This window comes from Lepus europaeus, chromosome 5, assembly GCF_033115175.1.
Source record: "Lepus europaeus isolate LE1 chromosome 5, mLepTim1.pri, whole genome shotgun sequence".
In the NCBI taxonomy this organism is placed as follows: domain Eukaryota; kingdom Metazoa; phylum Chordata; class Mammalia; order Lagomorpha; family Leporidae; genus Lepus; species Lepus europaeus.
Window position 1 is genome coordinate 53,014,257 of NC_084831.1, and position 13,314 is coordinate 53,027,570.

Sequence of the window (13,314 nt, forward strand, 5' to 3'; positions counted from 1 at the left end):
TAAATGCTTGATCAATATTAGTTCTTGGCTATTCTACATTAGGAAGCTCATAGAATTTTAGTTCCATTCAATAAACATTTGTAGCCTGTGGAATATATGAAGCGTCCTGGGTGGTGTGCATGGGGGAATGCAGAAATAAGTCAGAAAGAATCCCTTCCTCTGCAGAGTATGTATCTAAGTTTCTTGAGATCTCAGGCTGAGCTTTAGGTATGGCCATTAAGTGCTTGAATACCAGTGGTTTACAAATTAAACTCACAACACGTACCTGTCAGAGATAAACCATCCTCATCATCAGAGTAGAATGGAAGAGAGTTTCAGTGAATTGTTCCTATTTTGATAAAATGAAAACTTTTTCAGAAATAAAATTCCTCCATTGACCTACTTCTACCACCTCTGCCACCCCAAACACACATATTCCCTAACCTGTGTGTACATAAGATGTGGTTGCACAAAAATAATATTTTGTGTAAGCAGATACCTGTCATGGGTTAAAAACATTCTACTGGCTTTTGGCACCTAATACTACATTTCATAAAAAAGCATTGCTTTAAATAGCAGACAAGCTCATTTTCACATAGAGGGAAATCCTCGTTTTAGTTCACTGCCTTTCTTTTATGTTCCTGTTTGGAAAACCGCACTCCTTGCCTGCATTTGGTCAGACCTTTTAGAAAGGAAGGCTAGAAAAGGGAGATCAGCACAGGGTTTACAGACCAGAAATCTGCTTGGCTAGGGAGTTGCTGAAGACTGTGGCGTAGAAGCTGCAGAGAAAGTACCTTTATGATTGATTTCCATTCAAGTCAGACTGACTGCAGTGTGGTCATTTTTCTAACCCATAACTGCTCACACTGCAGCAGTCTGCTATCTGCAGGGTGTCTGAATTATAGCAGTCTATGTCCGTGTTACCTCTTACACAAATTACTTACACTGGTTTCTTTTTCCATGCAAATTCATCAGTTTTACAACCCCTCATAGTCACAGTCAGGAAACTCTGGCAGAGAGCACAAATTGATAAAATGAGTTAATTTTACCATAGTTATTATTTTTTTTCTTTCTAAAAGCCCTCTCTCATAGGCAGTGTTCAGGAAGCATATTACAGTAAAAGGAAGATAACAAAGGAGTTGAATTTTCTTGCCATAAATTACTTTCCAAGTTAATTCCCTTTAACGATGATTCCAGATTTGCTTGGGTTTTCATAGCATTGTGCATTTTACAACTGTGCCTTTGCTAGAAGGAAGAACAAGTATTTTCCCATGTTCACTCCTTTTGTGCCAGTGACATGGACTTTCTTACAAGATCTTTGCCACTGGAATGCGAAACAACACTAAATTGTGCTGGGCCCGTAGAGCTGCGTGCCGTTCATTGTTGAACTCGCCCCTCACCCCTACCCAGCCTCAAAATTCAAGTTCCTGAAATCTCAGTGAGTGTTCCAAACCATGTAGTCCACAGGAAAAATATACCTCCATTTTTTTCAGCTCAGTTGAGAATTGAGTTCTGTGCACTGGTAGTCTTTGGCAGGCGTGCAGGTGTCGTCCACTGCCATTACCCTGTAGTCTTCAGTGGCCATGCAGGTCTGAGGAAGGGTCAGCAGTGACGGTAAATCTCTAAACAGTAAGCACCCCAAGGGCAGAGGGTTCAGATATTTTGTCCGTTGATGTATCTCAAGCACCTGGAACAGTAGCTGGCACCTTGAAATGCTCCATAAATATTTGCTGAGTTCTGTTGAATGCAGCCATTCAGCGGATGTGTGCCATTAACAATAGGCTGGAGCAGGGCACACTTGTCATTTAGTTAACACTCCCTGCTGATTCCTGTTGAACAAGTTGTGAACTCAGTCCACTCTCAGGCGGAGTAACTTGAAAATTTGGATAGAATTTTTTTCCCATCATCCTCTCTCTCCAACAGTGCAAGCCCGAGCAGATTGTCTGTGGTGGATGGCAGAAGTTCAATAACCACAACCTTATCCAACTACTAATGTGTACAGAAGAGCAGGTCATTAAGAGGGTTGGCTACTAAAGTAACCCCTTTCTTCCAATAGCCCACATTACTATAATGATTCCTTAATAGCAAACCATTTATTAAGAAATGACACAAAGAGTACATTTTACCCATGACAGGAAAGGGGGGTGGGGTGGAGGATGAATGATTTAGAAATAACATCTGGAGAGTCAACTTCCAGAAGTTAACCTTTTCAGAAGAACTCCTGGATGGAACAAAGTTCTTCAGGTGAGAGCAGTTGCAACGCTGCTTAAGGGAGTTAAGGAGCTCAGCCTCACTACTGATGGTTGTTCACAGAATTCTGTGTTTTATCTCTCCATGGCTGAAAGTTTAGGGGAGCAAATGAAGAAGATAATTATTTACTTTCTTTAATTCAAAGCATATTTATTGATCATCAACTGTGTCCACAAAACTGTGGTGAGCTGTTTAGAACACAAAAGAAGCCCAGGGATCTGTGGGATTAAAGGTCATGTGGGGTGACCTCTGACTTCACGACCTCTTTGTCTCTTAGCTCCTTCCCAGTGGTGTTGTGAGGATTAAGCAGGATGATTGCTTAAAGCTCTTGGTCCAGCGTCTGGCCCAGGAATGATGCTGAACAAATTGTGATGGTACTGGCAGCAGTGGTTCTCCACATTTATCATGATTCTTATTAGAATTATGAAGCCCAGAGAGTTTTAGTGACTTAGGTGAGCTACCCTGGTGGTTATTGGCGGGGCTGGGACTCTTAACAGTCTCTCCCAGTGCCAGACCAGCACTGTTTTATGCCACATGATTTCTTTCTTTACAGCCTTCAAAATACAGTTCAATCTAGTTGGGGAGAAAATATTACATAGAAGACAATTAACGAATGATAAAGCCTACAGTCAGGTACAAGTGAAGCAAAAATCAGATTCCATGATATATGGGACAGGACTTCCTTAACAGCCCCACGTTTGATGGGCTGTGGCCACTTGCTTTCTGTATCACATTAGAGGGTAGTTCACCTTAACCTTGGGAGCCCAGTGTGATAGCTTGGGCAGACCAGAATTTAAGTGACATTGGACAAGTCAGTGAACTTTAAAGAACTTAATCCTACTATTAGCTGATTAGTTACTATTAGCTATTAGTTAGATACATCTTATTGATTTTTCTTGTTAGAAGAATATGATAATGTATTTATTGGTGCCACTTCATAGTGCACAGTTGGGAACAAGTCTTTTCAACGTGTTGACTATCCTGGACTAGGTGTTGGATATTCATTGTAAAAAGTTCTATTTCCTTTCTTGACAATGTAGTTTAGGCCTTCATCCCCTCTTGCCAGGATTTTTCCATCAGTCTTTCAACTGATTTCCTACCCTCCAGAATCTTAGCCCCGTTTATGCTTTCTGTGTATTGTTCCTCAGATGTGACAATGACGTGATCGCTTCTCTGCTCAGAAACTGTCATGGATCCCACACATCACCACTCACTTTACTTCCTACCTCCAAACTTGCACTCATGCTTGGGTATTTGCCTGCAAAACCTCTCCTGTGTCCTGCTCTGCCTCTTTCAACCTGAACCAGTCTCGAAGGCCTGGCTTCAGCACCCTCTCTCCCTGGAATCTAGTTGTTTCTGATCTTACAAGCCAATGAGATCTGTGATTCCTCTAAACTTTCTTAACACGTTCTTTGCACTTCTCTGTGAGATTTAATACATTCAACCTTGCATTAGGTATTCAGATATTATTTTCATATTCCACTTATGTTGTAACTCTTTGGGGGGGCATATCCACCTTTTTTGTTATCTCAAGTTGGCAGCGAATGCTGTATAGGAAGGTCAGTGTGGCATGGTAGGAAAAGCACAGGTCCTTAAATTTTAACCTTCTCTTTTTTGCCTTTGTGTAGTAATGACACACCATTGAATCTCATTGTAAGGCTTAGGTATCCTCATCCAGAACCTGTGCTTTTCCGAGCAGCTTGTTTTGAAGGCCCTTCCTCAGCTACAGGTGCTACGCCTGCCAGAAGCCCACCTCCTGAGGTCTTGATTACCTCTCCGACGTTCTTTCTGTTCACCAGAGTAGAGGCACTGAGGATACCCCAGCCATTGCTGAGACAACTCTGGAAGGAACTCCTGCCCCGAGATGCGAGCTTCCACTTTGGCCACAACAGTGTCACAGAGTCAAAGCCCATCTTCTGTTAAACTGTCCCTCTGTGGTATGGAGGGAGTGGCCAATTACATGGCCCTCTTGAAGGAAGCAGAGTTGGAGTATGTGCGCTATCAGGATTATTTAACCGATGTTGTGAGACCTATTCTCATTTCAGAAAGTTAATGATGTTTCAAAATTCAAGACACGTGTAAACCGGTTTGCCACACTCTGAAAGTTACTCATCAGAAGTCCAGTAGACTCTCTGAGAAGGATCACTGTGCTGCCAGGTCACCTGGTACCATTTGCTACATTACCATCATGGTGTGTTAAGTGGTTCACAGGACATAGTAGATAGGCAAGTTAAGGAACAGTTATGCAGGCTTAATTGTATTTTGAATATGACTGCTAGGTGATGGGCACTTCATACTTATACATGTGTTTTTCCTCTTTGAACTATTCTGGGCCCCTTGAGTTTTAAAAAGATAATGAAGGTAGAGGACGATTTTCTCGACTAGATGATGCACTAGAGAAAGTCTTAAGTACAAGTACAGCTGGGTGTTCACCAGGTACAAGCCCCGCTCACCTGTACCTTGTTTGTTCTCCCCTCCCAAGAGGGAAGGAGTGAGGCTGTACGGTTTCCTCCATGCACTGGAAGGAAGCAGCATCTCTGCCCAGCAGAGGCCTCTACTCCATTCTGAAATTACGGAAGGAAAATCTCAGTGCAGACCTTTGCCACGGTCAGCTTTCTGCTCTTCTTTAGTTATGGAGAGGTGTGAATCTCGAAGCTCCAGGATGCTGGAAAGCGTTAATAGCTATTCTCTGACGTGAGTCGTGATGAGTGATCTGGGCCCATATTGAGTGATCACCCCCCTCCTCCTTTCCCTATTTCATCCATAAAATATCATGAAATAAGAGAGGAAATTATGCAAATAAATTTAATATAAAAAGCAAATTAGGAAATGAGTAGCAAAATTATTAATTAGAGCTCTGTTTACACTCCTTGTCAAGCCGGACCATTTGTTTTTGAACTGAAGGCCCTTCCTCCATTAGAGCTTGTCATTGAGAGATGGGCTTGACTTTCAAAAGGTACGTGTGAGTTTCAGGGTTTTCCATTTCTTAGCAATGACTGTTTTTATTTAATGACAGTTATGATAAAGGTTTAGTCATTGCTATTAATCAAACAGCTAAGCTCTTATCCTTAGAGATTGTTGAATTCCCCCATACCTTCCCTTGATTCCATAATTCCATTCTGGCATCGCAATTCATTCAGTGTCCCAAGCCACAGTTCTAGGAATCCTCCTTTACCCCCCTGCCCTGTTCTTCCCATTATCACAGTCAAGCATCCGGTGCATTTGCATGACTCTAACTCCTGAATAAGTTCCATCAGGATCCTCAGTTCCAGCCTTGAGTCTCATCTTCCCTGGCTTCAGTGACCCCAGTGGTCTCTCTGGTTCTAACTGATTACGTTCTTCAGCCACTCCTTCCACTGCCCTCTGTGCCTACTCTTGTGATTGAGTGGTCTTTCTAGGTTGTAAATGCAAGTTGAATGACAGCATTCCTGTACTTTGCTGGCTGTCCTTTAGCTAGTGAATAATACTCAGTGTAGCAACCGATTCTACCTGACCAGTGATTACTGGCTGACTCCTGATGTCAGGGATTCTGTGAAAGTACTTAAAAAAGTTTGTCCAAAAGTGCAATTAAAAGATTCTGGTGCAGAAAAATGCTGAAATCCATGCATAGTGTTTTCATAATATGCATGTTTCATAAACTTTCCAAAAATTTCCCTTATGGATGAATTTCAACATTTTTTTGTGCCAGAATAAATTTGTCTACTAGCCCATTTTGCATGAACTTTTTGAAGTATACTGGCAGTGTAACCCTAACAATCCCCAATTATAGTAGAACATGATTGTGCTTTAAATGTTTATTAACTTGAGAATTTGCTGGATTCGTATTCATGTTTATTAAAGAAACATACTAGATCCTTTGTGGCCTGACCTTAACATCCTCTTTTCCTACGTATTGTACACTACATTATATCAAGCTACCAGAGATCCAGTAAATATCCTATCTTCTCATACTTTTGCTCATCCCTGTTAGCTGTGTCATTCCTATATGTCCATTTAACATTCTTCTGAGTCGTGACATTTTCTAAAGCCTTTTTACTCCCTTATTTTGTTAGCCCCAAGCTGGGTTGGCTACCTGCTTCTATGTGGCCATATCAGTAGGGGAATAACTCTGTTAAAGAACTTCTCAGAGTGTCTTTCATCTGTCAAGCTTTCCCTGCCCACCCCACTGTCTCTCTCCACTGGAGCTGGATTGCGGACCCTGTCTTAAATGACCTGGCAGGACTACTATTAAGGTAAAGATGAACGTGGGGCACTGAGGTGATTCAGAGCAGTGAGAAACAGTTTACGTTGCATTTGAGAATGGGTGACTTAGAAAACATCATTTCACTTTCACCAAAGTTCAGAATCAAATGCCAAAACAGAGATGAGCAGAAGCGATCAAGACCAGACAGAGTGAGAAAAGCCTAGGGAATGTTTTATCTGGTCACCTAAGAAAAGTTTAAGACAAAAAAACATGGAGAAGCGTTTTTGTTAAAAATCATCCAGGACTGTTAGAACCTTAGTGACAATTTACTTTCACAGAGAGAGAAAAGATGAAACATGCATTAGGAAAAATATGCCTTTCTGGTGCAGACTATTTTCATTGTCAACATTCCTTTGAAGTCAGAGATGATACTGATCATTTAGTGTTGCCATATAAATGCAAAAAGAAAATGTGCTAAATGCAACAGTGAAATTTGCTCTCATTGATCTTTTATCCACAGAACTTAACTGATGTTTCTTTCTTTCTTTCCTTCTTTCTTTTTCTTTTTTTTTTATTCTAGCACCAATAGCTGCAGGAACTGGCCCCAATTTTTCTCTCTCAGATTTGGAAAGTTCTTCATACTACAGCATGAGTCCAGGAGCAATGAGGAGGTCTTTACCCAGCACATCCTCTACGAGGTAATTTGATCGCTCTTAAAGAGGTTGTGCTGCAGAGTTGCACGCCTTGATTTTTTAACTTGACTCACTAGGCATTTAGCAAAGACCCCACAGACGACAGCTCAGCTCCAACAGACTGACATACTCACTGAGGAGCTACAGCAAATGCACATGGAGCAGGAGACATTCAGATAGTAGAAAAAACAGGGAGCTGGTTTGTGTGACGTGGGCTAGAAATAGTTACAGAAAGCTTTATCCAAAAAGAGTGACTGGTGCTCAGCTCTAAGCGTTGCTTAGGTTGGTGAGATGCAAAGGAAAAGGAGTGGGATTCTGGGTGGGGTGAGAACACGAGCATGGAGGAAGGATGGGTGACGAGCATAGCTTGTTCTCAGAAAATGAAAACCAGGATTAGAATGGGGAAAGGGCAGCTGTTTGGACTTGTGCAGCAGGAAGTGGACCCTGGTGACACCAACTCTGTCCTCATGCCCACAGAAGCTGCTACTGCCCAGCCCCTGCTCTTTTCCTACCCAGTCCCCAGTGGTCTCAAAATCCAGTCTATTGGGGCTGCCCTAAAAAAGATGAAGCCTATTTAATATTCTGGTGTGACTATAAAAGTGAATAAATGGTTATAAAAGTGAATGTTATTAGATAACCAAGAATGGCCAGACTCTGTGGTACCAGGAGACCTTAAAAAACATACAGCAGGGCGAACTCAACCCAGTAACAGTCCTGGGGTTCTTGATCCCTTTAAGTTAGTTACAAAGCCAAAATCAAAATGAAGCATTTTGCAAGATCCTGTTGTCTCTAGATAACCTGTACCAGAGGGAAAGGGATTAGGCATTAAACCCACAGTATTCTTTTACAAATTGGCTTTAGCACTGGACTGTGACAACAAAGAAGAGAGTGGTGCAGAACATCCTTAATGTTTGTGTACTTTGCAGAAAAACATTTGACAATGGTATATTTCTCCAGAGCAAGATCCCTTGTTTTACCATTTGAAACAATGTCCATATTACAGAAATTTTCATTGGTAGAGACTCATTCTTACCTTGCTCTTATGTATCTTAGGTATCATCACTTAAAAAAACTTTTTTTTTTAATTTAATTACTACTAACTTGGAGACACTTAAAGAAAGTAGTCCCTAAATATGGCTCCCAGTTTCCCGCATCACCTTTCACGTTGTTTAAATCTTCCCCTTAGTTCACTCGAGCGCCAACTCCCAGGAGCAGGGCAGAGGGAGTCTCCAATCCAAAGCACATTTATAACACAAGAAAGAGACTGTGAATATGTTTAGGTGTTAATACATTTTGAGGATTTGAAATGTTTGCTGATGGAGGAGACACCGTGTGTGACTGCCCTCAGTCAACATGCAAAAGCTTTGCAAATACTTGTGGGCAATGATTAATTGAAAAGTTTCTGGGCTGTTTGTTTTTCCTATGTGTGCTGTACATGTGCTGCGTCCATCCCAAACAGTGTTCCACACCTCCTGTCCTAGCGTGCACTTCTCCAGCTATATTGTGTTATTTTTGTGGTGACTGAGTGGCAGGCTGGTTATTAATATCATTTAAAAGGCTTGTGTCATTCTTATATTCTGCAAATAACTAGCCCTGATAAGGAGCTAATTATAAGCACCATCAGGAGTTAATAACTCAGTAATATGTTTGTTTTACTCTCATTAGGCTCTTCCTAGGATGATTTTTTTAAAAACACATTCTTTAAATACATAGACTCAGTTGAATTATCAGTGTACAGGTTAGAAAGTGTACCCAGAAGAATATTCCACAATTACATATAAAATTCATCAGTCAACCAGTGTTTGTTCTTGCAGTGCCAATATTAATCGGTCACCTGCTCTGTGGAAGGCATGAAGTCAGGTGCTTTACAAGCCTGATCCGATCCGCTCTTCACATTCTAATCTTACAGGCGGCACTGCCATTTGAACAGTAGGACATCCCAAAGCTCAGGGGAGTTAAGTAATTTGCCTTTGTAAATGGCTGAGGCCACATTCGAACTTGGGTCTTGGAAGTGCAAACGTGAGCCGTTTTCACAGGGAATCCTCTCAGGAGTGGGACTGGTTCTGTCAGCAGACAGTAGTGGACTAGGAGGCCCTGAAAGCAGTACCTGGCATGTCTGATACTTTCCCTGACACTGTGCATTTGTAATCGTGAATTGCTGATACCGTCTTGGAGGTCCGTCTGTGCCACCTCACTGTGAGTCCCCTGAAGGACGGTGTCTGCTACCACGTCAGTCACTAACACTGTGAAAGGCCAGGGATGTTGTCCTCGGCACTAGGGGGAGAAAGGAAAATCACAAGGGCTCCACAATCTGCAGGTAGAGAAGTCAATAGGGATTTTCAGCTCAGGGTACCATGGACACTCAGGACAGAGGCCTTTTGTGGTCTTGTAGACATAAAGTAAGGTCGCTGTGTGTTGCACATAGTAGGAGGAAGTAAATACAAGTATTAGGACTTTAGGTGTTATGCTTGCTTGAACTTTCAGGTAGCACTGGAAGGAACACAAGAGCCGATTTCACACACAAGGAAAAAGAAATGCTGTGTCAATCCTTAGGAGAATACATCTCCTCCCTTTTATGTGTAGATCCCAGTGGGACTTTCCTGTTTTCCTCAATGTTTCTGGGAGAATAGAATCAGCGTGTTAGAAAGCCAGGAACAAGAAAGCAAAATTACTGACTCATTTGTAACACACACACGTACACACACACGAACATACTACCTGTAGGTTGGTTCTCTACCCCTTCCAAGTAAATCATGAAAAGCGTAGTGTAAGAATCGGGACAAAATGCAGTTTTTGTTTCAAAGAACTTCCTTGGGATAAAGCAGCTGTGGGGTTGGGGTTTCTGGAGTGTGCATGCTGTCTTACAAGCCCTGTACCTTCCCTTCCTGATGTCCCCAGTTTTTTTCTCTTGTGGATCTTTTCCTCCCCTCCATTCTGTACCTCCACCCTCCAGACATTTATCCTGTGTCCAACCCAGAAATTCTTTGCTTTCAAATTATAGCATCTGCTAGTAACAGAATCTTTCACTGGGAGGATTTAATATCTATGTGAGGTATTTGCTTTTTATTTGAGTATGCCATGGAGATCAAAAGCTTTAAAATCTTGGAAAATATTGATAATGGGGTATGATGGACAATGGCATTAGCCTTTTGGGTTGGACCTTACCGAAGCATGATGCTTGGATGAGTCCTTATTTTATGGACGGATGCAGCTGTTTCTGAGTAGCCCAGTTTATCAGTTTTGCGGCATCTGCTATTCACCACTCTGGTAGGTACTGGACATTTAAAAATAAGTTAGGGGCCAGTGTTGTGGCACAGTAGGTTAAGCCACTGCCTACAATGCCAGCATCTCATATCAGAGCACAGGTTCAAGTCCCAGTTACTCTACTTCGGATCCAACTCCCTGCTAATGCACCTGGGAAAGCAGCAGGAGATGCCCATGTACTTGGGCCCCTACCACCCACATGGGAAACATGAATGGAGTTCCAGGCTCCCAGCTTAGGCCAATTGCAGCCATTTGGAGAGTAAACCAGTGGGTGGAAGATCTCTTTCTCTGTCTCTCCCCCTCTCTCTGTCATTCTGCTTTTAAAACAAATTAATCTTTTTTTTTTTTAATAAGTTAAAAGTCACTTTCCATGCTGATCTTTTGTTCCCATCAGAACATGCCAGGTGCTTATGAGACATATTTATTTTTTCCAATTTATATTCTTTCTACTTCCCAGGTAGTTTCAGTAGACTTTCAGTTTCAAAACACATCAGATAATATAGAAATATTACTATCAAAGACAGAGATCCTACATAATTTTTTTTTCAAATTAATTAATTTTCTATGCCATTTCCATTTTAACACCAGGTTGGTTTTTTTTTTTTTCATTTCCAATTCTCTTTATATACAGAAGATCACTTCAGTATATAATTAGAAAAGACCTCATCAGTCTGTGCCCACACAGAAACGCAAAGTATAAAAATACTGTTTCAGTACCAGTCATAGCTTCACTTGGCTTTAGATGACACATTAGGGACAGATCCCACATGGGGTGTAAGTACACAGTGACTCCTGTTGCTGACTTAACAATTTGACACTCCTGTTCATGGCGTCAGTAATCTCCCTAGGCTCTAGTCATGAGTTGCCAGGGCTATGGAAGCCTTTAGAGTTCGCTGACTTTGATCTTATGCCGATAGGGTCATAGTCAAAGTGGAGGTTCTCTCCTCCCTTCGGAGAAGGGGACCTCCTTCTTTGATGGCCCCATTCTTTCCACTGGGATCTCACTCACAGAGATCATTCATTTAGGTCTTTTTTTTTTTTTTCCATGATATCTTGGCTTTCCATGCCTGCTATACTCTCATGGGCTCTTCAGCCAGATCTGAATGCCTTGAGGGCTGATTCTGAGGCCAGAGTGTTGTTTAGGACATCTGCCATCCTATGAGTCTGCTGTGTATCCCACTTCCCATGTTGGATCTTTCTCTCCCTTTTTGATTCTATCAGTTAGTATTAGCAGATACTTGTCTTGTTTGTGTGATCTCTTTGATTCTTAGACCTATCAGAGCTATCAGTTGTGAGCTGAAATTGATCACTTGGACTAGTGCGATGGCATGTCTGTCTTTAATGTGCTGTACATTGCTATTTAATGCTATAATTAGTAATCCAATTGTAGTTTTTTCACTTGATGTTGCTATATGGGCAAAATGTTGAAATCTTTATCTAATATATACTAAACTGATCTTCTGTATACAAAGAGAATTGAAAATGAATCTTTACATGAATGGAAGGGGAAAGGGAGCGGGAAAGGGGAGGGTTGCGGGCGGGAGGGAAGCTATGGGAGGGGGGAAGCCATTGTAACCCATAAGCTATACTTTGGAAATTTATATTCATTAAATAAAAGTTTAATAAAAAAAAAAGAAATATTACTATCAAAAGGGAGGCCAGAGACCATATGGAAAGATAGAAGAGATTGTTACATTAGGAACCTGATCCTGCATTTCCTGATTGCCATGGCAAGAACAGGAAGCAATAGCTTATACATTTTGCATTTTCTAATAAAGAGAAGCAATAGAATTTTATCCACAGAGACCAGCCTTTTCTGATTTTATGTATTGGGTAGTTTTTGTGTGTATACTGTTATAAAGAACTTCCATTAGATGCAGTTCTACATAAAACATAGAAAGGTTCTTCAAGCGCCTATTTTTCTTTGAACTTCAAGGAAAACCAAGCAAAGAACATTAAATAAGCTATTAAAGGCATTTCCTCTGGGTCCTTAGCTGCCCTGGTACAGTTATGTTGCTTTGCTGTGGTCTGGTTTTAATGAGAATAGAACTTAATGGCTAAGCATGTTGGAATGCCAACATTAATAATTAGAACTTCTTGCCTTAAATTGGGTCCTCCACATTTTTCAAATCAGACAGCCGCAGTAGCCTCATAAGTGTCCCCCTGCCCCTAAGCTCTGTCCTCTTCCTTTCTTTTCGCCTCTCTAAATCTGTCACTGGCAGAATGACCAGAGTAACCCTTCTAAATCACAACGCCGATGTCCTTCCCCGCGCATCTGCTCTCCGGGGTCTCCAGTGCTGACCGGAGCACGTGGAGACATGCAGTAAAAGAGCTGATAACCAGTGGGACATACCCATTACCTCAGAAGCTGCCCTGCAGGGAGCTTCAGCTGGGTCCTGGAATGCTGCTGAGGTGCCAGTCGGTAACCCCTTGGTGTTTGGTTTGGGAGGATATCCTGGCACAGAGCACAGGTGGCAAGATTGCAGGAGACTTGCAGGGCTGGAGACCATAGCAGTTTGCCAAGTCGGCCAAGGCGTTTGCCACGGCCGCCTGGTGGAGCATCTGCCTGAACAGCAGCCTGCTTCTGCCCTTTTTTTTTTCTTCCCTGTCTCTTCGCCTGGTACGTAGGATGTATACAGGAAGTGTCTGGTGAATGAAAACAGATAGAAAATTCTGTACCTGACGCACGAGCAAGCAATTTCCCAATAAACACCCTGCACCACTCCCAGGTATGAGATGCACCCATTCTGGCAATATATTGATGGTGGCATTCTCTGTTAAGACAACCAGGACAAGAGTAACAGCACGTCGCATCTTACTACTTTCTCACTCCAGAAGCCTCAAATTAAGAGAAAAATGCAGTCCTTCAGCCAGAGGAAAGGGGATACACTGCAGAAGTTTCTCAATGATCCAAAAACAACCAAAAAGTCCCCAGTGGGATAACAC

At 42.0% G+C, this 13,314-nt stretch overlaps 1 protein-coding gene across 3 annotated transcripts in view; it reads left to right on the forward strand.

Moving 5' to 3' along the window:
• NFIA (nuclear factor I A) overlaps nt 1–13,314 on the forward strand; it is a 394,118-nt gene that overhangs the window by 264,139 nt on the left and 116,665 nt on the right. For all 3 annotated transcript variants that reach the window (XM_062191435.1, XM_062191437.1, XM_062191436.1), the window contains exon 5: nt 6,993–7,110. In XM_062191435.1, coding sequence (XP_062047419.1) covers nt 6,993–7,110 — 118 coding nt within the window. The remainder of the gene's footprint in view (nt 1–6,992; nt 7,111–13,314) is intronic.